This window comes from Eubalaena glacialis, chromosome 7 (assembly GCF_028564815.1).
Source record: "Eubalaena glacialis isolate mEubGla1 chromosome 7, mEubGla1.1.hap2.+ XY, whole genome shotgun sequence".
Classification (NCBI taxonomy): domain Eukaryota; kingdom Metazoa; phylum Chordata; class Mammalia; order Artiodactyla; family Balaenidae; genus Eubalaena; species Eubalaena glacialis.
The window spans coordinates 83,294,833-83,322,709 of NC_083722.1; the positions used below are offsets into that span (position 1 = coordinate 83,294,833).

At 40.6% G+C, this 27,877-nt stretch overlaps 1 protein-coding gene across 17 annotated transcripts in view; it reads right to left on the minus strand.

Moving 5' to 3' along the window:
• Positions 1-27,877, minus strand: part of FHIT (fragile histidine triad diadenosine triphosphatase) — a 1,499,836-nt gene that overhangs the window by 264,852 nt on the left and 1,207,107 nt on the right. For all 17 annotated transcript variants that reach the window (XM_061195478.1, XM_061195467.1, XM_061195479.1 and 14 more), the window contains 2 exons: positions 24,323-24,468; positions 21,862-21,891 (listed from right to left, as the gene is read on the minus strand). In XM_061195478.1, coding sequence (XP_061051461.1) covers positions 21,862-21,891; positions 24,323-24,468 — 176 coding nt within the window. The remainder of the gene's footprint in view (positions 1-21,861; positions 21,892-24,322; positions 24,469-27,877) is intronic.

Genomic DNA, 27,877 nt, shown 5'->3' on the forward strand with positions numbered 1-27,877 from the left:
ACAGGCTCTTTTAGGTTAGTAGCTGATCATTTTCTTTCTTTAAAGATAAAACTGCTTATGTGTGGGCTGTATTTCAAAAGCGGTATGAATATTCTAAAACAATATCAATGTGAGCGTGGAATGCATTTTTAATTTAAGAGAGGCGTCTACTCAGCCCGTGAAGGGGGGAATTTATGACATCTCAAACACCAGTTTACAAAGGCTCCTCTACCTTCTCAGCTTAGAAAACGTTACCTGAGAGAGTCTTCTCTGTAAAGAAAACGTCCAGATTCCATTCTCCTCTGCCCCAGACAATGAAATGTTTTGGTTTAAAAGCTATTGCTGGGAGCTGAGCTTATCAGCCACATTACGATGAGGTTGGGGCTACAGAAACCAGGCTGTGTGAGCGGATTCAGTCGGACTCTGCCAACATTTTGTGGGTAAATAAGATGTCATGGGTCCAGGTTTCTGTTCAGCTGTGCCTCTGATTGGATTCTAGCCCTTGACCAAGTCACTTTCTTCCTCTGAGCCTCAGTCACCTCACCTTTTAAATAAAGATAAAACTCACACTTCACACAATGTTGGAAACATAATAATAACATTGACAGTGTTAATAGTTAAATGATAATAGCTAACATTTCCTGAGGCATACTATAGGCTAGCCACTGTGCTAGTCCTATATGACCCTTACCTCTTCTGACCCTCAGAACAACTTCACAAAGCCAGGCATCCCATTATCTCCCCTTTACAGATGAGGTAACTGAAGATCAGAGATGTTAAACAACTTGCCCAAGGTCACACAGCTAGTAAGGAGTAGAACCAGGATCTGAACCGTGGCATTCTGGTTACAAAGCCTTACCCACGTGCTATTCTGCTCCACGCAAATAATTTAAAGTATGTGATGTGAAGCACTTATAAACTGTAAATTAGTATATAAAAAAAAGTAAAGTATTATTATTATTAATACAAATAGATGCTCATTACGGTTTTTAAAAGATGAGGTAACCAACAATTCCTTTAATGAAAGCACACACACTTCTCTCAGTAATACTGACAAGCCACTGTCAGAGAAACAATTAGAATTGAATTAGCACATCATCACAAAAGAAGTTCCAATGACATCATTCCAACCAAAGAACTTGCTCTTTCCTGGAGTTTAGAAAGGAAAAAAAAACAAAAAACCATGGTTCATCTGACAAGAGGAACAAATTCTTGCAGCTCTGGCAATGCAAAGCCTCTGAAAGAAGAGGTTAAGGAAGGTGCTTCCACCGCAAACCGTTAAGTCCAGCATGAATCCCACAGAGGGATTCACACCACAATGCCAGTTTCCCAAGCATCCTTCCATAAAGCCTTGTCGTATCAAACTGGATCCCAAAAGGGATATAAAGGGCCAGCCACCGATGAGGTACAGCATTGCTGGTCCAGGTTCCAAGGGTCAATGATGAAGCTCATTAACAAAACGGGCTATTTTCCAATCCTCCCTTCAACTTGTTTACTCACTAAGTTACTTTGACACCACACCTGTTTCTGTACTAGCCTGGAAGCCTCCACAGCACAGCAGATGGCAGAGTGTTTGCATAACAAATGTTCTCAAGGGTCACCCTATGGAAGTGGCTGCGGGGATTGCTGCAGGGGGGACAGGAGGGGCGGCAGGGACCCTCTCCTGGGGCAGCAGCACAGCCATCAGTCCCAGACTTTGCTGGAGAAACATCCCACCCCGTAAAGGCTGAATAAGTCTGAGCTCTGAATGTTCCCAGCTCTGCTCTTCCTTCTGACAATCCTTCCCAGGATAACAAAGCTCAGTGGCTATACAAGCAAGCTACAAAGGAAATCTAGTGGGGACATTAAGAATACATATATTAAAAAAGAACAAAACCACATCAAATTTAAAATTTAACTTCCGGGGCTTCCCTGGTAGCGCAGTGGTTGAGAATCTGCCTGCCAACGCAGGGGACACGGCTTCGAGCCCTGGTCTGGGAGGATCCCACATGCCGCGGGGCAACTAGGCCCGTGAGCCACAACCACTGAGCCTGCGCGTCTGGAGCCTGTGCTCCGCAACAGGAGAGGCCGCGATAGTGAGAGGCCCGCGCACCGCGATGAAGAGTGGCCCCCGCTTGCTGCAACTAGAGAAGGCCCTCGCACAGAAACGAAGACCCAATACAGCCAAAAATAAATAAATAAATAAAATTAAAAAAAAAAAACAAAAAGCTTAACTTCAAACACAATTCCAGCTAAACTTCCAACTTTGCTCTCTTAAATTTAACTGAGGTTTAACTCTCTTAAGTCTAAACTCTTTGTAACTCTCAAATCTCAATTCCTAACTCTCAAGTTTCTTAATTCTAATTTCAAGTCAAGCTTAGTCCCTTGAAGAGGGAAGTCAAATTTAACAGCTGATTGGAATGAGTTCCTGTGACTTGTGAGCCTGGTTCAAGGTCACACCTAGTCTTCAGAGGTTAAGAAAAGCCCTACTTTCTCTTATGCAAATTTGACTTCAGAATAATGTCCTATCTTGGCTGCGCTGTGGAAGAAACAGTTGCTCTATCATGCAATCTGCCATTTTTTAAAGAATCCATGATGCAAGGAATATAACATAAAGCTCCTCAATGGAGCAAACACCCATCTTAGGGGCCACACTTTGCAGACGACCTGCGTGTCAGGAGGGAATATCCACCTCACCTCCTTTCCCCAGTGACACCTGGTAGACTTCACTGTTTTCAACACGAAGAACTAGCTCTGCACACTCAGTTCCATTTGACTAGTGAGTCAAGCTTTGTTGCTTGGAAACCAATGAGCTCACCATTAGTAAGAATTCGGGACCCATTAACAGGGTGACTTGAGGGGACTGAAAAGAAACTGAAATCCACTATAATTCCTCTCCCAGGGTTTCCTCTGATTCTCTGATCAGCCTTCCTTCACGCAGGGGTGATGGCAAAACTACCGGGGTGATGATGACAAAGCAAGTGAGAAAAATGCTTTGAGGGCAGGGACCACATCTCCATGTTCTCTGCTGTCCTCACAGAAGCTGGAAGAGAAGCTGGCCTGCAGCGGCTCTCAATAAGTAATTGGTCCATACCAACAGAGCGCACCAAGCGCTGTGGACAAAGTTTCCCATTCGTGGCCTCCTGTAAAACTCACAGAATCCTCTGCAGGAGGGAGTCGTATTCTTATTTCAATTTCACAGACAAGAAAACAAAGGGAGAGAGAGTCAAACCACTTGCCTAAAGCCACACAGCTAAGAGTGAAGGGAGCTGGACTCAATCCTGAGAGCAAACAATTCTTTTAAGTGAGGGAAATATTTTTCAAACTCAAATCTCTCAGATTGGGAGGTTGTGGCTCTTTGTGACCTGCCTCAAGATTCATCCCATCAATTTAGGTTAGTAATACTAACTACTCTTAAAGAAGAGTAGTATTGTTTAAGAGTACTCTTAAAGAAGAGTAGTATTGTTGTCTTCCACTTCCACTGAAGTGGAAGACAACAATTCAGGTAAATTCAGTTGAGCAGTCCTTGGACAGGAGTTAGGGGGCCAGGAGACCCCTGAATTAAATGCAACATTGTGTGTATACCTGAATTTTTCCACAGAAAATGCTCATAGCTTTCAGACTTGAAAGATGCTATAACTCCTCCAAAGTTTAATGAATCAGCTTTTTTCATTAAATTATGCTGCTAATTGTCACCCCCAAAGAGTCCAAAGGGCTCTAAGTGCATTTTGTATGCCTGCTAGAAGGGAAATGACTAGCATGAAAGCTTGGTGGGTATTAGATATGAGAACAGTCAGTCTCTGCAAACACCCCAGATGTGGAAAGAGCCCTCAGAGATCATCACTTAATTAAGAATATTCAGAATTCACTGCCTTGTTAGCATTTGTTCTCAGTGACATCTAAGAGCAACTCTATTGATAACCAACTGATCTTGGGGATAGTTGACACCATAGGACCCCATATCATGGATTAGATTCGGTGGTCTTCAAAATATGAAAAGGAGACAACAAATTCCACCTTAGAGCAGTGCCTGTCAACAGGGTCTTTCTAACTATTTCATTTTCTGTGATCTTCGTCTGCAGCAAGAATAGCCACACCTAACGCTCTGTACTTGGGGAGACCACCCTCATGCTCAAAAGACATATATTGAGACTCTACTATGTTCCCCAAACTGCAATAAACCACTTGCTCCTATGTCATCTGGATAATTCCATGTGATTCAAGGCCACATGTTTAAAATAGAAGAGTCACCAAACAGAGAACATCTAGATGTGGGGAAGCAGTCTGTCAAAGGAGTAGAAACCATGCTGCGTACACAGTTAAAGGCACTGATGATTCCTTATGGGGAGGATGGCACATTTCTTCCAACTCCTACAAGGTTTCTAGAAAGGAGAGGAAGTACACAATTATTCCAGAATGCCCAGACTCCAGAGAGAAAGGTGAAAGAATAATGCTGTTTCACAGAAAGAGAAAAAGAAGAAGAGGAGAAGAAGAAGGAGGAGGAGGAGGAGAAGAAAAAGAAGAAGCTGCTGCAGCAGCAAAAGCAAACTTTTCTAACTGTAGTGTCCAAAATGGAATAAGACAGCTGTTAAAAAGTAAGCTAGCTGTCACTCGAGTCATTTTACATGGATTTATACATGAGCTAAACTTAAGACTATAAAACACAGAAGATGGGTAAATACAAGATGACTGTACTAAAATACAAAGAAACAAACACATTTAGTCAGTGCGTGACCCTTTAAAGCTAGTATGTAGATTATGCTGTTTACAGGGAAGAATGTGATGATCACAAATCAACGCATCACAAATTACACGCTTACCAGGTCTATTAACGTAATGACCTTGGGAGTTGACTCAGAGTCTTCCTTAACCTAACACGCATGCTGAATATAATCAGTTAGGTTGGCATTTAAAATTACAATTTATCTAACATATTTCCTCCACCCAGTTCCCGTCTCCTCCTAACGCTCAAGAAACTGTTGGCTGATCAACAGGAGCCCTTATGCTATGGCGCTCTCTTGCGCGCACACGCGCTCTCTCTCTCTTTTAAGCATTTCTATTACAGATAATTTATTACACCTTAAATTTCTTTCCTATTTGTAAGTTTCAGCAAAATTTAGTCAGGTTTCAACATAGAGTGTCAAGGGACAATTAGGACAGTTAGCAGTAATTTATCATATCTCAGCTGGGTTTTCAAGCTTCCGCTGACTGCGTGTAGAAATCCGTTAGCCAGTTCTACACGGATCACTAGGAAATCTCCTTTATCTTTGTGCAAACTGCTTTTGCATTTAACTGAAGTGAGCTGAAAGAGGAGCCAATCCATTCCTGAAAGTCTAGCCACCAGTATGTGTGTCATCCGAGTGCGGCTGAGGCCGGGGCTTCAGATGAACTCCTGTAATGCCTAATGGGTGTTATGCTGCCACGAGCAGCTTTTTCCCCACCTGCTATGGCTTAGAAATGTAAACCAGGCAGTCTGACTTCAGGTTAGATCTTCAGAAAATATGCACAGGAATCTATGGACAGGCCAACAGTACATTTTACAGAGCAAATATTGCCTCACGCGTAGTCCACCAAAGATGAAAAGCCTGGAGAAGGCAGAGACAGCAGCTCTGCACCGCTTCTGCGCAGAAGGCTTTTATTATGCCTGAGCTGAAAAGGGAGGACCTTGTGTTCTTTCAAGAGGCTCATTTACTAGATGGTGAAAAATGAATGGTCCGGGTAATTTCATTTCAAATTGATTTATTTCTAAATGGGGGAAAATTGACACTTGGTGAAGAAAGTAAAAAGCAAGTCTCTGGGAAGAGCCAACTAGTCTCAGGTATAACCCAATTATTTGAACACAGGAAATAAGAAGGCAGGGTGCAAGGTCACCCAGGAAAGTCATTCCTTGCAATGAATACCTTCCTTTTCCCCTCCCGACAGACTCTCAGAAAAGTATAAACTGACACATATTTCCAGTTTATTTCTGACACCTAAAACCTAATCAAAGTTCACTGTTAAAAAATCTAATAGTTATTCGCAGTTAGATTGCACAGCAAATTAAATCATAAATTTCTCTATCCTATCGCTGGTTGCCACATTCCTAAAATACAACTTTCTTCCCTCTGGCACTTTATTTAAATCTCTGAGGCCAGGCTTGAAAGCAAGTTATGGATTTAATAAGTTGTTAATGTGGCCACAGTAATTGTTCCGAGCCATATTTATGACTTTATTGGATCTTACAACAATCAATAATCCATCGATGTCCCTGACTCTGGGGTTTTCTCACAGCCCACAAATGGGGCAGTGGATTCATTTTTAATGTACTCACTTAGCACTCCCGCCCTGAGAGAGTCCTGCATATATTAATAAAGGCCAAGAAATGAATGGCATTGGTGCACATACCTTACCTGAAGAAACAGCTGCAGGATAAGATTTAACATGAAAAAGAAGGGGAAGAATAGACTAACAGGGCCCATTTTGTACAGCACCACTATGGTTAAAGTTAATGGAATTACCCTGTGGTCATGCACCAAAGGGAGCCTTTTGGAAGTTAAGCTCTGCTAGGGCCATTGATTCACAGACTTTCGCTCAAAGACTCCCATTGGCATGTCATGAGTATTGCAGATATGCAGAAGCACTTTAGAAGCTGTTTACTCAAACTGCCAGTTAAGTATATTGAGGAGTAACAATAACTGAATATTTTAGAGTAGATGATCGAATTGAGGATGTTTTCCATTGCAAGTAGCAGAAAATTCAACTCTTCCTGGATGAAACAGTAGGGGAACTTTATTAAATCACCTAAACAAAAAGTCTAGATGTAGCGCAGTCTTCAGGACTGGTTAATTCAGCAACCCAACCATGTCACCAAGGATCCAACTTCTTTCAATCTCTGACATGCTGGCCTCAGCATCTGGTTCATTCTAAACCACGTTGCCCTAGGAATCCTAAGATGGCTGCCAGCAGCCGTCAGGGTTACTGCTTCCCTATTTATAAGCAGTAGTAGACAGTAGAGAAAGCATCCCGTCCCACAAGTCCTCCATGATGCTGGGAACAACTGTTCCTGAAGCCGAGAGAATCCTACACTCTAAGTGAGAGTTAGGTCAGAATTCATTAAAGTCATCACTGTGGCAGAGAGTTGGCTTAGGCTAGGGATGGGCAGCCTCTGGGCCAAATGTGGCTCACCGTGTGCTTTTGCAAATGAAGTTTGATTGGAATACAGCTACACCCATTTGTACAAATTCATTTACATATTTTGTATAGCTGCTTTTGTGCTGCAAAGGCAGTTGTATAATTGTGACAGAGACCATCTGGCCCTCAAAGCCTAAAGTGTTTACTATCTGGCCTTTTATGAAAAAATTTGCCAACCCCTGGATTAACCAAACAAGGTTAACACCTGGAACTAGAGATGGATTCAAATGCATCCTATCTCCTTGGCTGCTAAATAATGGAGTGTGGAGAGTATGCTGGGGAGACAACCAGCACCCAGAACAGACATAAGACCAAATTATTCAAGCTCCTAGAAACTTAAAAACCAAATCAATTTAGGGGACCCACCATATGAGCACATGTGAAATATCCTCTGCCCTTAGAATATAATCCAAACAACAAATACATTTAAAATAGAGTTGAAACTCTTTACAGTGGTACTGTATTTATACTGGTAGAAATACTCTCCTGTCCACCTCTTCAAACTTATCTTCCACCACCTCTCTCTCCACCCCGAAGTCCTGCCATGTGGTCTTCAACAATCTCCTAGATTGTGCCAAGCTCATCTCTGCTGCTGTTTCCTCTGCCCAGAAGCTCTTTCTTTCCCAGCTCTTTACTTGGCTGGAGCCCTGTCATTCCTCAGGTCTCAATTAACAGGTCACCTCTTCAGTGGGCCTTTTCTGACCACCCCACCTAAAGCAGCCATACCGCCCCTATTCCGCTCCCTCCCCCCATATTATCCCCTTTCACAGCATCGTTTACAGCCTTTCTAACACTCCTCAAAATCTGCAATTATTTTATCTGCTCATTTTCATGCAGAGGAAGACAGACAATAACGTGAGAGTCATTCCTTGGTTGCCCTTCCTCCCACTGTACCCCAGTTCCCAGAAGTGCCTGACACATGGTAGGTACTCAGTAAACACTTAACTGGTAGGAGGAATTCGTATGAACTCTACAACTTCTACAACTTGCTCAGTCTTCCTCTCTTATAGCCCTTATTTCAACGACTGTCCTTAAAGACAGTCAAGGACTACGCCTCATTCTTGTTCTCCCAGGGCCTGTGACAATACTTGGAACATGGTAGGCATTGGACGAATAAATTAAAAAATGAATGCTAGATACAAAAGCATGAGCAGGCAGGATGCTCATTTCCTGAGAGACAGGAACAGGATACTTTTGGTAGTGAGAGAATTCTCATCCTTGACCACAGATCAGAGCTGTTCCAAACTGGAAGAAGCTACCTTACAGCACACTGGGTTCCCAGGTATAGAGGAAGATGAAAGACCAATTTAAAGGCTACAGAGGGGGAATCATTTGCAGAAGAGAAGATACTACATGACTTCCAAGATCACTTGCCTCTCTGCGATTCTCTGAGTCATCCCAGGCTCTGAGTTTCTTCCTGAAGAGTGAGTTTCATCCCTGGTCATGTGATGGCAGAGCTGAGCTTGGAATCACATTTATTCCTTCCAAGACTAAAGAGCTTCCTCAAAATTATACTGCTAGAACCTGATTACATCTGGGAGTTTATACCATTTATAACCAACAGATGAACTGAAACACAAATAAAAGGCCCTGTTGGGTTGTTTTTCAGGGCAACAGTCTAGAAAGTATGACAAGAAAATATTTTTTTCAGGGAACAAGTGCTGATATACAGACCCTAGGGTGGGAGATTTGAATGTGAACATTAGGGTAAATGGATTTCACCACGAAGTAAAAAAATATTGGGTGAGTTCACTTTGCTCATTCACTGTTGTTTATTCTTCTAAACCACTTTGGCAAGGTCAACATCCTCAGCAACTTCAGGTTTATTTTTCATGTAACATCAGGAACAAGAAAAGCTTATTCGAAAGAATAAAAACAGGGGAGAGAAATGTGGGTTTTCATTACCAGAATGCAATAATATTATCTTTATGTTGAATGAGCCCAGAAGGATTTCAAACCATGATTTTTGTCCTTTCCCCCTGAGGTTTGGGATTAATCTGATTCAGAAGGCTTGTAGCAATTTACGTCTCTATTTCCCTGACCTTGGTGGATGAGCGGCTTCTCCAGAGAGGGGATCTGCTATGAGACTACAGGTGTAGGATTGATGCCTCATGACACGTAAAGTTAAACTCTCAAAATTACCCTTTCCCAGTGCTAACATACTTCACAAAGAAATGGGGGGAGAATTTCTCACTGTGTTTGGCCCGAGGGCCATTACAGATTCTCACCAACCCAATGTTTTTCACTCAAATGTCAGTTGGGGAGGTCATTATTCTAATTCTTCCGTATCTGTGGCTCTGCAGGTTGCCATGACTATTATTCATTAACCTGCCTTCCATCTCACCCAGGCTTGGTCATCACACCCTTAGTTTTCCAGCTGCATTTTGAGTCTTGAGAATTACTCCAGTAATGGCTTTGGCATGGGCAGAGAGGAGCCCCTGAAAGGAACTGAATAATTCAAGATGAATTTGGGAGTTAGAATCAAGTCTAGGTCATCTCGACCAAGGACCAAAACGTATTCATACAAGTAAATAAAACAGCAGTTTATAAATCTGGGTTACCACCAGAATCAACTGCAAGTCTAGGTCATCTAGACCAAGAATCAAAATGTATTTATATAAATAAATAAAACAGTAGTTCATAAATATGGGTAACCATCAGAATCAACTGTGGACTTTTCAAAAACCATTTTTTATGGGCCCCATCGCCAGAGATTTGAACAAAGGAGGTGTGAGGACTAGTTATATGCTAAAGATAAAGACAGAAAAAAGAATGGATGATCAGTCATTTCCCAATGGAAAATTCTTCTGATGGGATCCCCGTGAAATAAAAATTATAGAGATTGTTTCCTATACTTTACAAAATATAAATAATATAATAGAAAACCAGGAACGTATTAGGTATATAGTGAAAGGCCCCTGGCTATCCTTGACACCCCTCTGTGTGCTCCTTCTTCTTACTGCCTCATTCTAGGGGCATCCCGACCCTATGTGGTCCATTTCTCTAAGCAGTATATAGATCCATATTTTTTAGACTTAAATAGATAGGCTATAAGTAACCTTCTTTTATATTTTATTATTTCTGCTGTGAGTACTGAAACAAAAGTTTGCAAATACATCTGAATCTGTTTTAGCTGAAGTGTCCAGTTTCAACCAAAGCACACATTATTTTAGGGACTTTTCACTCCCCGTTCTGTATTTAAGGTGTATAATGCGGTCTGTAACAAATAGCTCATCTATGAAGACTGAACTGACCACTCATTTAATTAAAACTATTGAATCCTTGTCCCACGATTCATGGGACTGAGTTTAGTTACTTATTTGTTTAAAAAAATGGACATTTTAGCCAAGGCAATTATTTACATGTCACAGGTTAAAAACTTTGAACTTGAAATAGTTACATGGAGTTAGAGAATTTTATACATAATGTCCTAGGCCTGAAATATACACAGCAAAATAGTGAGAGAGAGAAGTGTCTTCAGTGATTATTTACTGAAAACCTAGTATTTCACAGCAAAATGACAACAGTGAGTCACTGCCCTTACTATATCAACAGAGGTAAGAAGGTGATTCTGAATAATAATGCCTGTAGCATTTCAGGGTCTATAAAGCACTTTGCCTTTCACAGGATATTTGATCTGACAGTGATTAAATAAAACCCCCAAACTCTGAGCATCAGGTAGAAAAGACAGTTCACTGAGACCTGTAAAACACTGACGTTAAGAATGCATCTGCATGACATGATACTATACATAGAGAATCCTAAAACTGCCACCAGAAAACTGCTAGAGCTAATTAATGAATATGGTAAAGTTGCAGGATACAAAATTAATGCACAGAAATCTCTTGCATTCCTATACACTAATGATGAAAAATCTGAAAGAGAAATTATGGAAACACTCCCATTTACCATTGCAACAAAAAGAATAAAATACCTAGGAATAAACCTACCTAGGGAGACAAAAGACCTGTATGCAGAAAACTATAAGACACTGATGAAAGAAATTAAAGATGATACCAACAGATGGAGAGATATACCATGTTCTTGGATTGGAAGAATCAACATTGTGAAAATGACTATACTACCCAAAGCAATCTACAGATTCAATGCAATCCCTATCAAATTACCAATGGCATTTTTTACGGAGCTAGAAAAAATCATCTTAAAATTTGTATGGAGACACAAAAGACCCCGAATAGCCAAAGCAGTCTTGAGGGAAAAAAACGGAGCTGGAGGAATCAGACTCCCTGACTTCAGACTATACTACAAAGCTACAGTAATCAAGACAATATGGTACTGGCACAAAAACAGAAACATAGATCAATGGAACAAGATAGAAAGCCCAGAGATAAACCCACGCACCTATGGTCAACTAATCTATGACAAAGGAGGCAAAGATATACGATGGAGAAAAGACAGTCTCTTCAATAAGTGGTGCTGGGAAAACTGGACAGCTACATGTAAAAGAATGAAATTAGAACACTCCTTAACACCATACACAAAAATAAACTCAAAATGGATTACAGACCTAAATGTAAGACTGGACACTATAAAACTCTTAGAGGAAAACATAGGAAGAACACTCTTTGACATAAATCACAGCAAGATCTTTTTTGATCCACCTCCTAGAGTAATGGAAATAAAAACAAAAATAAACAAATGGGACCTAATGAAACTTCAAAGCTTTTGCACAGCAAAGGAAACCATAAACAAGACGAAAAGACAACCCTCAGAATGGGAGAAAATATTTGCAAACGAATCAACGGACAAAGGATTAATCTCCAAAATATATAAACAGCTCATTCAGCTCAATATTAAAAAAACAAACACCCCAATCCAAAAATGGGCAGAAGACCTAAATAGACATTTCTCCAAAGAAGACATACAGACGGCCAAGAAGCACATGAAAAGATGCTCAACATCACTAATTATTAGAGAAATGCAAATCAAAACTACAATGAGGTATCACCTCACACCAATTAGAATGGGCATCATCAGAAAATCTACAAACAACAAATGCTGGAGAGGGTGTGGAGAAAAGGGAACCCTCTTGCACTGTTGGTGGGAATGTAAATTGATACAGCCACTATGGAGAACAGTATGGAGGTTCCTTAAAAAACTAAAAATAGAATTACCATATGACCCAGCAATCCCACTACTGGGCATATACCCAGAGAAAACCGTAGTTCAAAAAGACACATGCACCCGAATGTTCATTGCAGCACTATTTACAATAGCCAGGTCATGGAAGCAACCTAAATGCCCATCAACAGACGAATGGATAAAGAAGTTGTGGTACATATATACAATGGAATATTACTCAGCCATAAAAAGGAATGAAATTGAGTCATTTGTTGAGACGTGGATGAATCTAGAGACTGTCATACAGAGTGAAGTAAGTCAGAAAGAGAAAAACAAATATCGTATATTAACGCATGTATGTGGAACCTAGAAAAATGGTACAGATGAGCCGGTTTGCAGGGCAGAAGTTGAGACACAGATGTAGAGAACAGACATATGGACACCAAGGGGGGAAAACTGCGGTGGGGTGGGGATAGTGGTGTGCTGAATTGGGCGATTGGGATTGACATGTATACACTGATGTGTATAAAATTGATGACTAATAAGAACCTGCAGTATAAACAAACAAACAAAACAACTAATACTAAACTTTCATTGGGTTATTTGTATGGAAATATGTTAATATAAATGTTTCAGACATTACATGAAATTTCTAAAAATCTTACATGTTCTGGTATAATGTTATAAGTCATAATCCTAGTTATTACTTTAAAATGTATATCTCAGAAATAACTAATTTTCTTGTCAACTGCATTATTATGAACTTTCATCAAATCTTTAACCGTGGTCATTTTTAAGTCTTTTGTCATTTACAGACAGTTCTGGGTGTACTCTGATGCTTTTGTAAATATGTTCCTATAAAAGGGTTTCATCTTCAGGAAATTCATGGAAAAGACTCTGACAAGTACAGGTTTCTGGTACCTGACTGTACTGCTGAACTGAATGAATAAGCATTTTCAGAACTCTAATGAAAAACTGATGAGCTCATAAAAGTGCTAACAAAAGATCAAGATGAAAAAAAAAAAAATTAATTACATGGGACTGACTGAACTGATGAGGATGACTATAATTTTTGTGACTTTCTGGTTGAATTTAAAAAAAGAAAAAATCCCACAAGAACTCAGAGGCAAAGAATATACAAATCAATTTTCACTGCAAAGTAAAGGAGCTGTTGCAGTGGAGGATTACTGGACTGAATGTCAATATTATGACATAGTATGAGTGTGTTTCATGTTTGGTAATTGCAATCATTGTTGCTTTTGTTGTGGTCATCCATGTACAATGCTTGGTGTCAGTCTATTTATCTCTTGTAAAAATAAAATACAGTGTGTGTGGGGAAAAAAAAAAAAAAAAGAATGCATCTGCAATATTTGCCACATTTTGTGTCATGGATCTCAAAATAAATTTAACAGCCAAATATCCACTTTGCTCTATGTCAGGGCCTCCAATTACTAAAGGGATTTGTTTGGTAGCACTAATGAAAGATTAAACATCTAAAACATATAATTCTGCTGTAAATTGACATACACCAATAAAGTAGCATTTAGGTTAGTTAACCTTCACCTGTACAATAAAATTAAAGAGGGAGTCCTCTGGGTATTTTTAGATGGAAGACATTAATCTAAGCAGAGAAAAATAATGCAGAATGAATGTGTGTTCAGGGAGACAAAATATTTACAAAACCTCTCCTTGTACATCTTTGTCTATGCTTACTGGGTGCAAGGTGTTTTTAGAAACATCTAGCCAGATGACATAATGGAAAGTTGGGCTTTCAGACAAGCCTGGGTTTGAATCCCACCTCTCCTGTTTGTAACTTGTGTTGTCATTGTTGTTGTTTTTGATAAGTGACTACCTCCATAAACCTTGGTTTTCCCAAGTGTAAAATATTAATGCCCAATTTTGAGAATTATGAGGATTGAGTGAAAATTATAAAACTAATAGCAAATATTTATTGAGACTTTCCTGTGTGTCAAGTGTTATATTAAAGGCCATTTACATGCATTTTAGTCCATCTGATGTCACAACACCCCCTAAGGGGCAGGATACCATTAAGGCCCCCATTTTATAAACTTATAAATAGATGCTGAGACTAGGAAAGGCTGACTTTTGCAAGAGTCATAGAAATGATAGGTGATGGTTCTGGGAATGAAACCAGGCCATCTGGCTCCAGAGTCCTTCCTCTTCATCAAGACTTTAGTTCTGATGACATTTCCCCTTCACCCTCACTCCGTCTCCAGCATCCCCCATCCGGCCCACCCTAAGCTGCCTGTGAGTTTGAGAAAACAAGGAAAAAATAAGCAAATAGGAACGGGAGAATAACAGGGAGCTTAGTTAATTTTTCTTTCAGTGCTTTGATCCAAATGGCATCATGCAAATCAAAATTAACCAATTAGAAATGGAAAATCTCAATGATTTGATAGTTACTTAGAAGAAGGCTTGAGGGTTTAGCATGAGAGAGGAAGTTTCCCACAGGGGAACGACAGGCTTATCCTCCCTTCTCCTGCCTAGAGAGCCAGGGACCAGGGGTTTTGCCCCCAAATCACCAGGAGGGGAAGAAGAGTCAGAGATACGTACCTGACAGTGGGAAGAGTGGGCTTAGAGGCATCCACTCCCACCTGTACACCCAAACCCATCCCCTGAGCACCAAAGTTGATTTTGGTTTACCAAACTCAGGCAAATTGGACTCATTTTTAGAGCAGAGATGCAAATTATAAGGCAATTGCACAAGATAAAAGCTACTGCATCCTGAAGATACTAATTCTTCAGCAGTAAATACAAGCATTAGCTATAAACATAGGCAAGACACTTTTCTTCATGGCTTTAATCAAAGGATAAAAGTTCTCTGGCAAATTACAGCTCTCTTGAAATTTCTTTCCAGATGAAAATAATAAATACCAGTCAAGTAAAATCATTTTGATTTTTAAGATGCTGGTTTCTCCTTTCTCTGCACAACAAATATTAGGAATCCTTTTGGATTGAAAGCAAGCCGCTACGTGGAGATTCCTCCACATCTTGTCACTTCTTTGCTAAGTGGCTTTGCACTGGAGTGACGTGTACATGAACATCACTTACAGTGTCTGTTAAACTGCAGAGTCCTTGGTCCCACATCAGACCTACTGAACCAGCATAGGGGGCAGATAGGTTTCTGTCCTACTGAAACCTATTTCGAGTAATTGTGAAATACACTGTTGGCTCAGGAGCACAACTTACTCGTTACCACTGAGGGGTACAGCAGATGTGAAAAGTATCAGGGCAGAGATTTCTCACCCCATTTAATGAGGCAGATTTCTGAATGTTCAAGTGGTCAATTTTATAAAGGTTCAAACTAGTTATTCAAACTACACAAGTGATATGATCAGAAGAAAGTTTTTTTTTTTTTAAGAATTTAAGCTAAAAGGCAATAATTAATAGTGAGAGAATTTAGTGTATAATTAAGTGAACTAGGCAGGGCCACAAACAAACTCTATACCACAAACATTCTCCTTAAGTGACACCTTAGCCTGTCTTAGGGACGAGAAAACTGAGGGTAAGATTAAAATTAAGAAACATGCATAAGGTCCTAGGGAAAAGATGTGGTGGGTTGGGCGTTCTATTCACATCTTCATATCAGTTTCTTCTCACCATCACTCAATACATTTGATAGGGTTTCCCCCATTTGAAAAATGAGGAAATGAATGTTCAGAGAGGTTAAGAGGCTGGCCCAAAAGTCACACAGCTAATAAATTAGCAGAGCTAATACTCCTATGGAGCCTCTGACTGATGTCAAAGTGTATTAACTCCTGGATTTTATTGAGAGCTAAAGTGTCCTCTAAGTTCATGAATTGAAAAGATTACCAAATCTCCTTGTGGAAGGGACCGAAGAAACTCCTCAGTGAATGCAAGACTTTGTTTGTTTTTTTAATTTTTAAATCACAGTTCTTTAAAGAATTCCTTTCCTTGTTCTTCCCAAAGCAATCTGAAAAAGTAATTGCTAATGTATCAACAGTTAATAAGAGACACTTCCCACTGCATTAACACTATAAAATTAAATATGTAAGTAGAGGATTCAAGCACCATAAACAGAACAGTGTAAGCAAGCATATTTTATAAATCGCTCTTATAAAATTCTAGATTACCTGCCTGCCATAAATCTCTCTCTTTAATATACCTAAAGCACTCTCGCACCCAAAGACACACGTAATAATTGTTCTAAAAGCTCACATTAAACTTATTCAGTAGCATCCCTTTTAAAGGACTGAACATTGCCTTAATGATTTGACTAGCTGGATTATATTTTGGAGTATGATTTGGGAACTTGATTAGTGGAAATTCTGGCCTTTGTTAGTGATGCCAAAATATGGGAGATTCCTGATAGAAATTCCAGAAAACCCACACCTCTGACCGCTCACTGAAATACAAGGACATATCATCTGCTTCTTCATGTTAACTGAAGTTAGAAGCTTAGAAGTATTTGTTCTATCATGCTAAGTACCATTATCATCTCCATTTTCCTCCTCACACTGCCCAAGAGAGCCACGGTAAACAATGGTAAGATGCAGGTTCTCACGAAGCTTACATTCTCCAGGGACTAAAGAAATAATATGAGTACAGGAAAAAAAAAAGTAACACACAAACAAATAAAAGACAGTGAAGAGGGCCTTGAAGGAAATCAAATAAGGCGTGGACAAAAAATGTTGCCTGCCATTTTAGTGAACAAAGAATGCTGCCTGCCATCAAGCCATCAGCCAGGGCAGCGGCCCCTACAGGGCACCCTGAGGGCAACTCAAGTTGGAGAAAAACAGGATACTGGCCCTAGATGGTAAAGACGCATGTCAAAGGAATAATATCAATGAGCTGAACTCTTGCATCTTCCCATACATAGAAAAGCACTAAAAAACCATTAACTTGAGATGTCTGTTTTTTGTGAGTATCAGTAATCTTTTGATGTTTGACTACATTTTTTTTTTTTTCAGCAAAACTCCTCTATATCCTGGTTCCTCCTTGACCTCTTGGGAACAGTCCCTCAGAGCTCTCTGAGAGGCTGTCTTCCCAGGCTAACGTCCTCAGTAAGGTCCCCGAATAAAACACAACTCGCAACTTTTAGGTTTTTGTTTTTGTTTTTAGTCGACAAAGGCAAACGGGATAGGAAGTAAGGGGTTTAGGAGGGCTACTCAGATGGGAGGGGCTGGTCGGGGAAGGCTGATGACCCAGCAACATATGGCTGTATAGGTACATGGTAATATGGATATGCATATGGTGATATATGGCTGAGACCAGAAGAAAGGGATCATTTCTCAAGCCTGCAGGATATCAAAATTGCTGCAATAATCACCTGGTGGATAGCAGTGCCCTCCTACTTTTAGACTCAAACGGGAGAGTTAATAAAAAATCGAGAAATAAGAGGTCACATTTTTAGTTTGATATTTCCCTTTCGTTACAAATGCCTTACTGAGTAAGCCAGGTCACCCCTGTTCTTCTCAAAGAAGAATTTAAAGCTCACAAAACAAAAAGACCCTAAAGGGGCGCCACGTTCAAGAGGCTCGCTCAGTGGTACATTTCCGCTAACAACAGCAAGGGAAGGGATCATTGCTGGGCTTATTGCTCTTACCACCCAACATGAGACAAAAATGGTTTAGGGCCCAGGCGTCAGGCGGGGTACCAAGAGTCAGACACAGAAGCAAAGAGGAAGAAAATAGTCACTGCGCTTCCCATGGCAGGCTGTCAGATAGTGCCTCATAATGTTCGACTGTGTGAATTTCAAAATCTGAAATGCTTAGTCGTGATTTGTAGTTTTCAAAACCTGGCCGCTAAATATTGACCATGTGGCATTGAGGCAGGAGGTAGATGGGCCCCAGGCTAGACATTGACAACTGGCCTCCTGTTCACACTTCCTGGGGTGAGAAGAAGATGGGCTTCAGGCCGGACATTCATTACCAGCCCCTTGTTTACATTTCCTGAGCCAAGAGACACACGGGCTCCGGACTACATATTTATGAGCGGACTCCTGTCTGTATTTCGAGATCTGCACTTTGATATAAGAAACAACAACAGGAATAGGGTAGATAACCGGACATTGGACACTTTTATGGTAGGGACAGAGAGGGGCTAAACCCTGTTAAAAGATCAAGAGGTCGTACATTTCCCATCCCTGAGGCAAGGGAAACACTGCACATGTGCAGAAAGGCTCCTCGGGGGTCAAAAAGGAGGGGGCACCACCCCATAATACGTGATGCTAAGGCCGTCCCATAGACCTCTGGGCTGAAATCCATCTTGGAAAAACGTTGCGCACGCAAGTTGGGTGGGGTCCTAGGGCAGGGCAGGTGTGGAAAAAGAAACCAGGTAATTGGCCAAAGGTACACAAAGACCCGGAAGAACTGCCCTAGATGAATGACTTAACAGCCTCTTCACTGCGCTCCTCCTCACTGGGGAGGACGCCCACACCCTTCCTCTCCCGGTGTGCATCTCTGCCTTGCTTCTGTCCTAACTAAACAAACGGTTTCTCTGTGTGCTCTCCCACCTGTTGTTGTGCTATGGCTCTAATAATAAACTTGTACCTGTTTTTACAGTTTTTGCTTCCGTGAGAAATGCATTTTTCACTGGGGGCAAGAGCCAGGGGGTGTGGTGGCCAGGATTCCTGGTTTTCATCCAGGCTACCCAGGTTCAATTCCTGGGCAGGGGATTAAGATCTCGCTTCATGCCACCACTCACTGCTGCCTCTCCGAGATTAGCTTTACTCCCTGGAGGGGCCGACTCCTGGCTTCCTTGGGTCAAGGTTATGTGGCCATCACCACTTACTACTTTATCACCATAAAACAGCAAGGCTGGTAAATATTTACATTCTGAGAAGTATCATGCGGTGTGCTTGTTAACAATGAAGATTCCCAAGCCCCAAACACAAAGATTCTAAATCAGGAAATTTAGAATAAAAACAGAATCAACCTTTTTATTAAAGTAACATCAAAATTAATTCTCAGGTAGGTAGTATAAGAATAGTTGGTAGGTAGTATAAGAATCACACTTAGAAAAAATAGATTAGACAACTTGTGATATGTAGACTTGGTCTAAAAGAACAGTTTTCAAAACTTTGTCATCCACTGAGGTTTTAGTTGTATGTACGGCTGACCCTTAATACTTGGGGGTTAGGAGTTCCGACCCTCCCTTGAAGTAGAAAATCCATGTATAATTCAGAGGCAGCCCTCCATACACGCAGTTCTGCACCTGCAGATTCAACCAACCACCTACCTGTGGTACTGTAGTATTTACTACTGAAAAAAATTCCTGTATAAGTGAACCCTCACAGTTCAAAGTCCTGTTACTCAAGGGTCAAATGCATATGGATGTTTTCTTTTAGCCATTTAATATTACACAAACGATTTGAGATGGCCCTGCTAATTCATATGGGGGAAATTAGGGATCATACAGGAAACAACTGAAAGATGTCCAAAAGAACATAATCTGCCAATTAAAAAAAAGAACTGTAAAAAAGAAATCAACTTAAGCTAAATTACAATGGCAGTGACGATAAGAACCACATTCAACAATTTATATATGAGTGCCATACTCCAAAAATTACTCCATCACCCCACCATCAAAGCTAACAAATCCATTAAAAATTTTGGCCAGATCACTGGGACATGAAAAAGTAGTCAGTACTAGAGTCAGAGAGTCTACAGCCATGGAGCTCAGCCCTGCTAGACTTGGTGCTTGTTGGGGTTTTTTATTGTGCTTTATTTTATTATTCTTCTTAATTGAGATATATTTCAAATAACATAAAATTTACCATTTAAAAATGTACGATTCAGTGGGTTTAAAAAATATCCATAATGTTGCACAACCATCACCACTAATTCCATATTTTTATCACCCTGAAAAGAAACTCTTACCTGTTAGTAGTTGTTTCTCCTTCCCTTCTTCCTCCAGCCCCTGGCAACCACTAATCTACTTTTTGTCTCTATTCAGTGCCTGCTTGTCTAGGAAAATGTCCCGTTTAGATTAATGTCCCATTCAGATTCCCAAAATAGAATTTTGAGATCATATAACCTATATATTCATATAAATTTCAGATATGTTTATGTTGTGCAGACTATCAATCTCTGCATGCCCCTTGACATGGTTTGAATTTCGCCCATGTTACTAGCTATGCCTCTGCAGCGTTACTTTCAATGGCTGAAGGAATTTCATCAAATAGATACTGCACAAAGCACCTAACTAATCTGGTGGTGTTGTAATTTATATTTGAATATTGATTTTTTAAAAAATCTAGCGGGACTTCCCTGGTGGTCCAGCGGTTAAGACTCTGCCCTCCCAATGCAGGAGGCCCAGGTTCGTTCCCTGGTCAGGGAACTAGATCCCGCATGCCCCTGTGTGCCACATAAGACCCGGTGCAGCCAAATAAATAAATAAATGAATATTCTTTAAAAAGAAAAAGAAATCTAGCAACCAGGTTTGAACACTTACATTTTGTATTTCCAAAAACAATTTCAAAACGAAGCTACCGTATTATACTGTATTTTTTTTAGCATTGGCATGTTTAGAAGCCTGGCACGGAGGTGGGGGAAAGCTGTGAAGCCCCTCTGTCCTTATCACACTGTGTGTCTGGAGCAAGGCTAGCTCTTTTTTATCATAAGGAATTTGGTGGCAGTCTCTGTAGGACATTTGCTCCTCAAAAGTATTTCCCAGAGATTCTATTTTAAAAGTCCCGCGGTAGTTATGTTAAGCATTAAAACCATATGCAGACGAATATCAAAAGAGGATGATGTTTATTTGGCATTGTTTGGTACCAAGCATTACCTTACCCACTCACAGCCAGTCTCAAAGCCATAAAATCTTATTTTGCAAAATGTAACATAAGCACCCCAGTTAGACTTGCTTCAGATTTCTAACACGAAAAAAAAAAAAAGAAAAAGAATAAAAAGGCCTTTTCTATGATTTAGGCGTAGGAACTAACTGCATAGGCATTTGCATTTGTATGAAGGGGGCTGAAACTCAGCTTCAGAATCAGCCAGGATTTTATTCTTTTATTTTACTTTATTAGGGAAGCAGAGACTATCCTAATAAATCTTCCTTCCGTCTTCTGGCACACTTAAAAACTCATTTTTGAGCTCCACTGACTCCATTATGTTGAACTTTGGTATTAAGTATGAAGGGAGGAAAAGAGGAGGTGTGTGGGTGGAAAGGAGGAGAACAGAGGGAAGCAAAGGGCGAGGAGTGAAGGGACAACCGTGGGGCCACCATATCTGTGAGCCCTCCGCTCAACAATGGCAAAGCAACAATACACGGTGTGGAGAACCAGAAGGCTGCCACAGAGGCGCGGGCTTAACAGGAGACCCACCAATCCACAGGCGGCATATGTGCTGTTTCCTAGACACTACCTCCCATGAACTCCTTTGACTTCGGTTTCTGTTTCAGGACTGACTCCATGATTTAGTTTCTGTTTTAGCATTTGAACAATAATAATTTTACTACAAAAGGTAAATGTCTTGTAAACTAATGTGAAACATATTGCTTGGCAAAGTTTACAATGTCACGATTTATGGCTCCAACACCGAGGGTCTCTCTGACCTCGAAGATAACATAATGAAGCAGCAATGTGCTCCAAATGACTCAGTGTGATTTTTTATTAGTTCTCGTAATCGCCCCCTATTAATTTGTATGCACATAATAAGCACTCACCTTCACAGTTTGTCCGGCTTCGGGGCCATCCTAGAAATAGGGGGAAAAAAAAAAAGACAGAGGTGAGAACAGATAGATGGTATCTCCTGCTTATTCAGAAATATTGCCTGTTAATAATTTAAATCCAATTTCATTGTATGTTAATTTATAGTTTCCTCATGGGGACCATTCGCTTCGAAGGTACGGGGCCCAACGGTTCTCCATTTCCGCCTGAGAGTAAGAAGTTATGTATAAAAATGATATAAATTATCCAGTGAGTCAACCCCTTTCCTACTTTTCATGCTCTTTGCTTTTGGCTATGGTTTTAATTGCATTAAAGGAAGACTGGAAATATTTGGGGAGGTGAAGTATCACACCTTTTGGTTATCTTTAAACCAGTTGTAGCTTAATTAATGCCTGATTACTTTAAGTCTCTACTCAGGAAATTGCTATAAACATAATCCATTAAGCAAGAAGCAAGAATATGGGCTGTCTCATGCAGGAGGAGCGCCCAAGAGTGGGCCCTCTCTGGCTCTTCTGACCTTAGGAGAAAAGGTGCAAGTGTTTATTGTAGCTGAGCTCTTTTCCCATCCTGGGTCCTTTCATCCGCTTTCTGAAGCCCAACAGAACTATTTGCTTAGCTAAAAATAAGCAAACTCATCTAGTCATCAGCCACAGTACAAAGCAAAAGCAAGTAAGTGCTCAGCTAGTTTGGAATAGCAGAACATGCAATGCTTCTATAATCAGAAATTTCAAAATTGAATTACAACTCTGAAAATTTAGGTGAGTCTTTCTACTTCTAAGACCCAAACTACTTGTGGTGAGAATTCTTGCCCTGCTATGGCGAAGATTAAGCAGACCTGTGTAATCAGTGGTTTTCAAACTTGGAGTCTCAACCTATTAGTGGGTCATAAAGTCAACTTGATGGGTTGTGACCAGCACTGAAGACAAAAGAAATCAGATAACAGAACAAAAACTATTAGACTGCACAGAATAGGTAAACACTGCTTTGTGAAGTTTCTGTTTCCTTTATCTATATGTCTGTAGGGGGAGAGGGGAATATATGCTTGTGAAATAAATATATATCTTACTGTACGTTAAAGTTTTAAAAAGTTTGAAAACACCACATATATGAAAGTACTCTAAGTGCTTTATATAATAGCAACAGTTTCTATATTTTTTAACATCAGTTTCTATATTTTTGGAATTAAGTTTCTAGCAAATCATGTTAGATAACCAGCATTGGCCATTTCCTATGAATGTGAATTTTCTTCTAGTATTCCATTAAACACTGACAGATGTCTTCACCCAGTTGCCTTCATTTGGTCTCTCTGGAAACATGATTTGCAGCATCAGCTTAATAAACCCACCCTGAGCTTAACTACCTGCTTGAAGGTGACTCAAAGGGGTTAATACACAATACACACAGACAGACAGACAGACACACACACCCACCCACACACACACACACAGTATTTTACAAGGAAGTTTAGATACTCTTGACACAGACATGGTGGCAAAAGGTTTTTTTTAAAGAATGCAGATGAGGGAATTCCCTGGTCGTCCAGTGGTTAGGACTCTGCGCTTCCACTGCAGGGGGCACAGGTTCGATCCCTGGTCGGGATACTAAGATCCCGCAGGCCGCATGGCGCGGCCAATAAATAAATTTTTAAAAAAATGCAGATGAGCATTTCTAGTCAGAGCCTTTCACGACCTGAAAACGGTGGCCTTCTCTATCTGTTCTCTTTTAAAGTGTACGGTGGAGAGCTGAGGAGGGTAGAGGAAGGATGATAAATATCCAGTTTACCTAAAGCGCTGAGTACAAGGTCTTGCATTATGAAACCATCCACTTCTTTCCAAAGGGTTTTTGGAGAGTCATCAAATCTCAAGGCCACACAGGGCTTTAATTACATATAGATATTTGCAGCTCTTTCCATGGGCGATAGGAAGGGGCTCATGGTATATTACTACCTGAAGATTCACTCAATTCCCACAGCTGATGACCCACCGCGGACCTCCTCCTCCCACACTGACAAGCGTTGTCTCAAACTCGGCCTAAAGATCTCTAGTGATTGGGGGTCTAGCTTCTTTACCAGGAAGTAGGCCACACTGAACACTCAGTCAATCCAGCTTCATACCATAATCGATCCATAATCGATCACTGAGGCTTGAATTAAAAAGGTCAGCCTTGTGAGGGCGAGGCCCTACCTAACCTGCATATCTCTATTCCCCTAGAAATAGAGCAGGGCTCAAAACATATTTATCCTGGAATCAAAATGACATGTCCAGCCCCAGTTCCAATAAAAGATCTGGAATGTCTTCATGCTCACCACATACATCACACGTCCAGTACTCCCAGCTGCTTGGTCAACAACCCTGCGTGCATTGCCTCCGCTGATATTCTATCCTGTTCACCAAGCCCACGTCGGGGCCTTGTGGATAGCAGGGTGGCCCTGGATGAGCGAGCTATCTGTACACTCACCTGCACGGAAAAGGTGAGAGAGGTGCCCTGGAAATGCTTCTCCACTGCCGTCCCGACTCTCTGTGCTGCCTGAAACAGGTCGGCCACTTCATTGGGACGCAGGTCTCGGAAACGCTCCACTGGCCGGAGGGGACACACGAGGACATCTGCAGTGAGGTCTGTTAAGGTACACTCTGCTTGCTTTAGGGACCATTTTTACCAAGAAGTTTATACCCACAGATTTGAATCCCCTTGGCCCAGGGCCTGAACTCGCAAAGGCTAAGGAATAAAAGAACAAATATTTACCAACCACTGAACTCCAAGGAGTTCAAAGAGAGCTTACAAACATGGTTAATTATACTTTAAAGGAGAAGCTATGGCGCACTGAAGAAATTCTCTTAAGAGAAAAAGACATCAGTGTTCAGAGAGACTTAAGTGCTGGCTGAAATAATTATGCCACGAGGCAAGATCTATTCTGGACCGTTATCTCCTGACCCCTATTCTCAAGCTCTGTCTTCTCAAGCAGCCAAAGGCCCTGGGTTGGAAAAGCAACTGGAATATTCAGTTGGTTTTTCTATGAAGAGCATCACAATCAAAACTTCAATTTCAATATCTCTGTAGAGGAATATGTAATCAAAAGACAACAGTATTTTATTTTTAAAAGGAGTACAGAGATTCTGAAAATGTACAGTGAACTTCATTTATAACAAGATGTGCCACACGGTTAAGCAACTAATGACAAGCATTCCTCAAACTGATTATTAAGAATTCAAGAAGGCAGTGGAAGGTAAATCATTAATTTAAAACAAGGGTTGTCTGCTTGTGCAAATGAAACCATCTTAATGTATTCTATTAGTCAGACAAATCAACATATTTACATTATTGGTCTGAACAAACAACAGATTCTAGAGAAAAAGGATGCAAGTTTGATCATTTGTTGGTAGCAAATAAACATTCAGCGTCACATCATCGACAACGTTTCAGTTTCTTTTTGTATTTGAACTCATAAATGTATGGGTATACACATATAGACATGTACACATACATATGTATACACACACAAGCTACCTTAATTTTTGTTCAGTTTTCAGGTACCAGCAGGAGAAAAAAAGCTAATGTTCTTTTCTGTTTCTTTTTTCTTGTTTTAAAAGAGCATGCTTCTGCCTTGAGCCAAGCAGCTAAGGGGCATAATAAAACCACAAGTCTGCAGTTGCTAGTCTCACCAGAATATCAAGCATTTTAGCCCACCATACTATTGGTAGGACTGAGGACCCAAGGGGAAATGCACTGAGCTCAGCTGGGTGGGCCTGATTTCCATAAGACAGGGGGAAAAAGAGAGGGAAAACTGATTAATTTTGCTCATAATCAGAAAATTCATGTCAACGGTAAACTAGGAAAACGAGTATTTGTTTAATCTGAGTTCATTTTTCAAGAGAGGAGAAGGAAGGCCTTCACCCACAGGGCATCTGATACTTAAAAAGATAATTATCCTTCTTTGGCAGGGCTGCTTTATTATCATGGGTCAATGAACCATTTAGAAATGGAGAATTTCCTTTCATTTCCTCTGAGCAGATTGCCAGCCTCCACTCCCACTGAGTTGCTTTTTTTGTTGTTAGAAGAGCCCTTTCCCCACCTTCCTCCTCCCTGCTTTAATTTACACCCTCCCTTAGGCTCTGACTTCACCAAACCACAGCAAGATGACAATTTTGCAAGCTTCCAACAATATTCATAATTACTGTGGTTGGCTACGTCTACACACAGCAACTAGGTGGGGAAGGGAATAACATTCTATTTAAAAAACTGCTTACTGTGAAAACTGGTGGAATGAATCTGGCAATCTTTGTGTCTAACGTTACTTTAGTAATATCAATGACATCTGAAAGGTTTTTTTCGATGCCATAAAAAACTGTATCTTATTACCTGTCCATTTTTTTACCCGATGCTAAGAATCAGCTTGACCCAAGTTTAATGAATCAAACTGTTTATGGAACGGAACCAAAATGGTTGAACGTGTGAGATGTTCTATCCTGTACATACCTAACCACAGGGTGATACATCACATACATTTTTTACTGTAACTGAATATTAATATAGAAATACAACATATCACAAAAGATTTCAACAGGCTAAGCACATTCTCATTTAGGTGAATATTTTTCAGCAACCCATTTAGGCAACATTGTCCTGACATAATATTCCCTGCAACCCAACCTTTTGTTAAAAAGTCATCTTATCTGTATATCACACACAGACATTTTGATGCAAAAAATAAGATGAAATGGAGATTACTCTCAAGGGTGATTACTTCTGCAGGTGGTCATGTGGGAGATCATTGTCTTTGTTCTGTTGGGACCCAGAGGATGGCCAAACAGCCATCTCAACCTAGAAATGGCCACACAGGTGGGTTCCACATCACTCTACACGGAGGTAGCTGGGTCTGACATTACACACGGTGCGGCTCTGGAGCCTCTGGTTGCAATGTGAGTAGCTGACCTGGCCAGTAGCAGATTCGCTATCCGTCACACTCCCTGGGGCCATTCTGGGCACTAATGGGGCATCAGAAAGTCAGCATCAACCTTCTTCCCTCAGTTCCTTTACAACCAGAGAAGACAAGAGCCTGAGCCTTAGCCTCACCACAGGCTGCATCCTGACTGATGCCTACCTACCTCCTGAGCCTCTTTTTCCTCACTCCTCTCTAGCATACTATACATCTGCCATATTTGCTTTCTTTCTGTTCTTCAAACACACTAAGCTCCTTCCTAGATTTGGGGGTTTTGTCCTGGTTATTTGTTCTGCCTGGATCAATTCCCCCTGATCTTCACATGGCCGCTTCTTTCTTATCATTCAGATCCTAATTCCAATGCCACTCTCTCAAAAGAACAATTAACTGCTAGGGACTTTAAACTGCTACTTGCTTACTCACTCTTATATCACCCTATTTTAATCTTTTCACAGCCCCCCTGCCACCAGCTGGCAGTTTTCTTGGCTGGTTACTATGTACCCAGATGAGAAAGGAAGCTCCACAAAAGTAAAGGCTTTGTCTTGTTTATTGCTCTTTCACCACCACCTACAACACCAGAGACACTTAGTCTTGCTGGAATAAGAGAATAAATAATAAACCAGACCCTTGTATCAGCCACCTCTGAGTACCAAAACCCTGACAAAATGGAGATGACATTCATTTACTTTTCAATCATCTATACAAGATTGAGATAGTCTGCAATATATTTTTTTGAATTCAAAGAAGTTTATCCTTAAGATCTAGCATGGTTAGAACTAATGTTAGATGAAAGCTGGAGAAATGTAAACTCATTTTTAACATAAACTAATTTTCACATGAGCTGAAAGGAAATAAAATTATGAAGGTAAAAGCCTTTTTTAAAAACCCTTTTATAACTAGAAAGTAGTTTCTAGAATATGCAGAGTCTCAGATAACCTGTATCTATTAAAATGCTGCTTTACATTGTGACTGAGACGTGTAACTCATTTGTTCCTTCAATGAACACTGAGCATCACTTAAGTATGGACACTGTACTTGGCTCTGGGAACAGCAAAGGAGAGTAAGAAGGTGTTCCT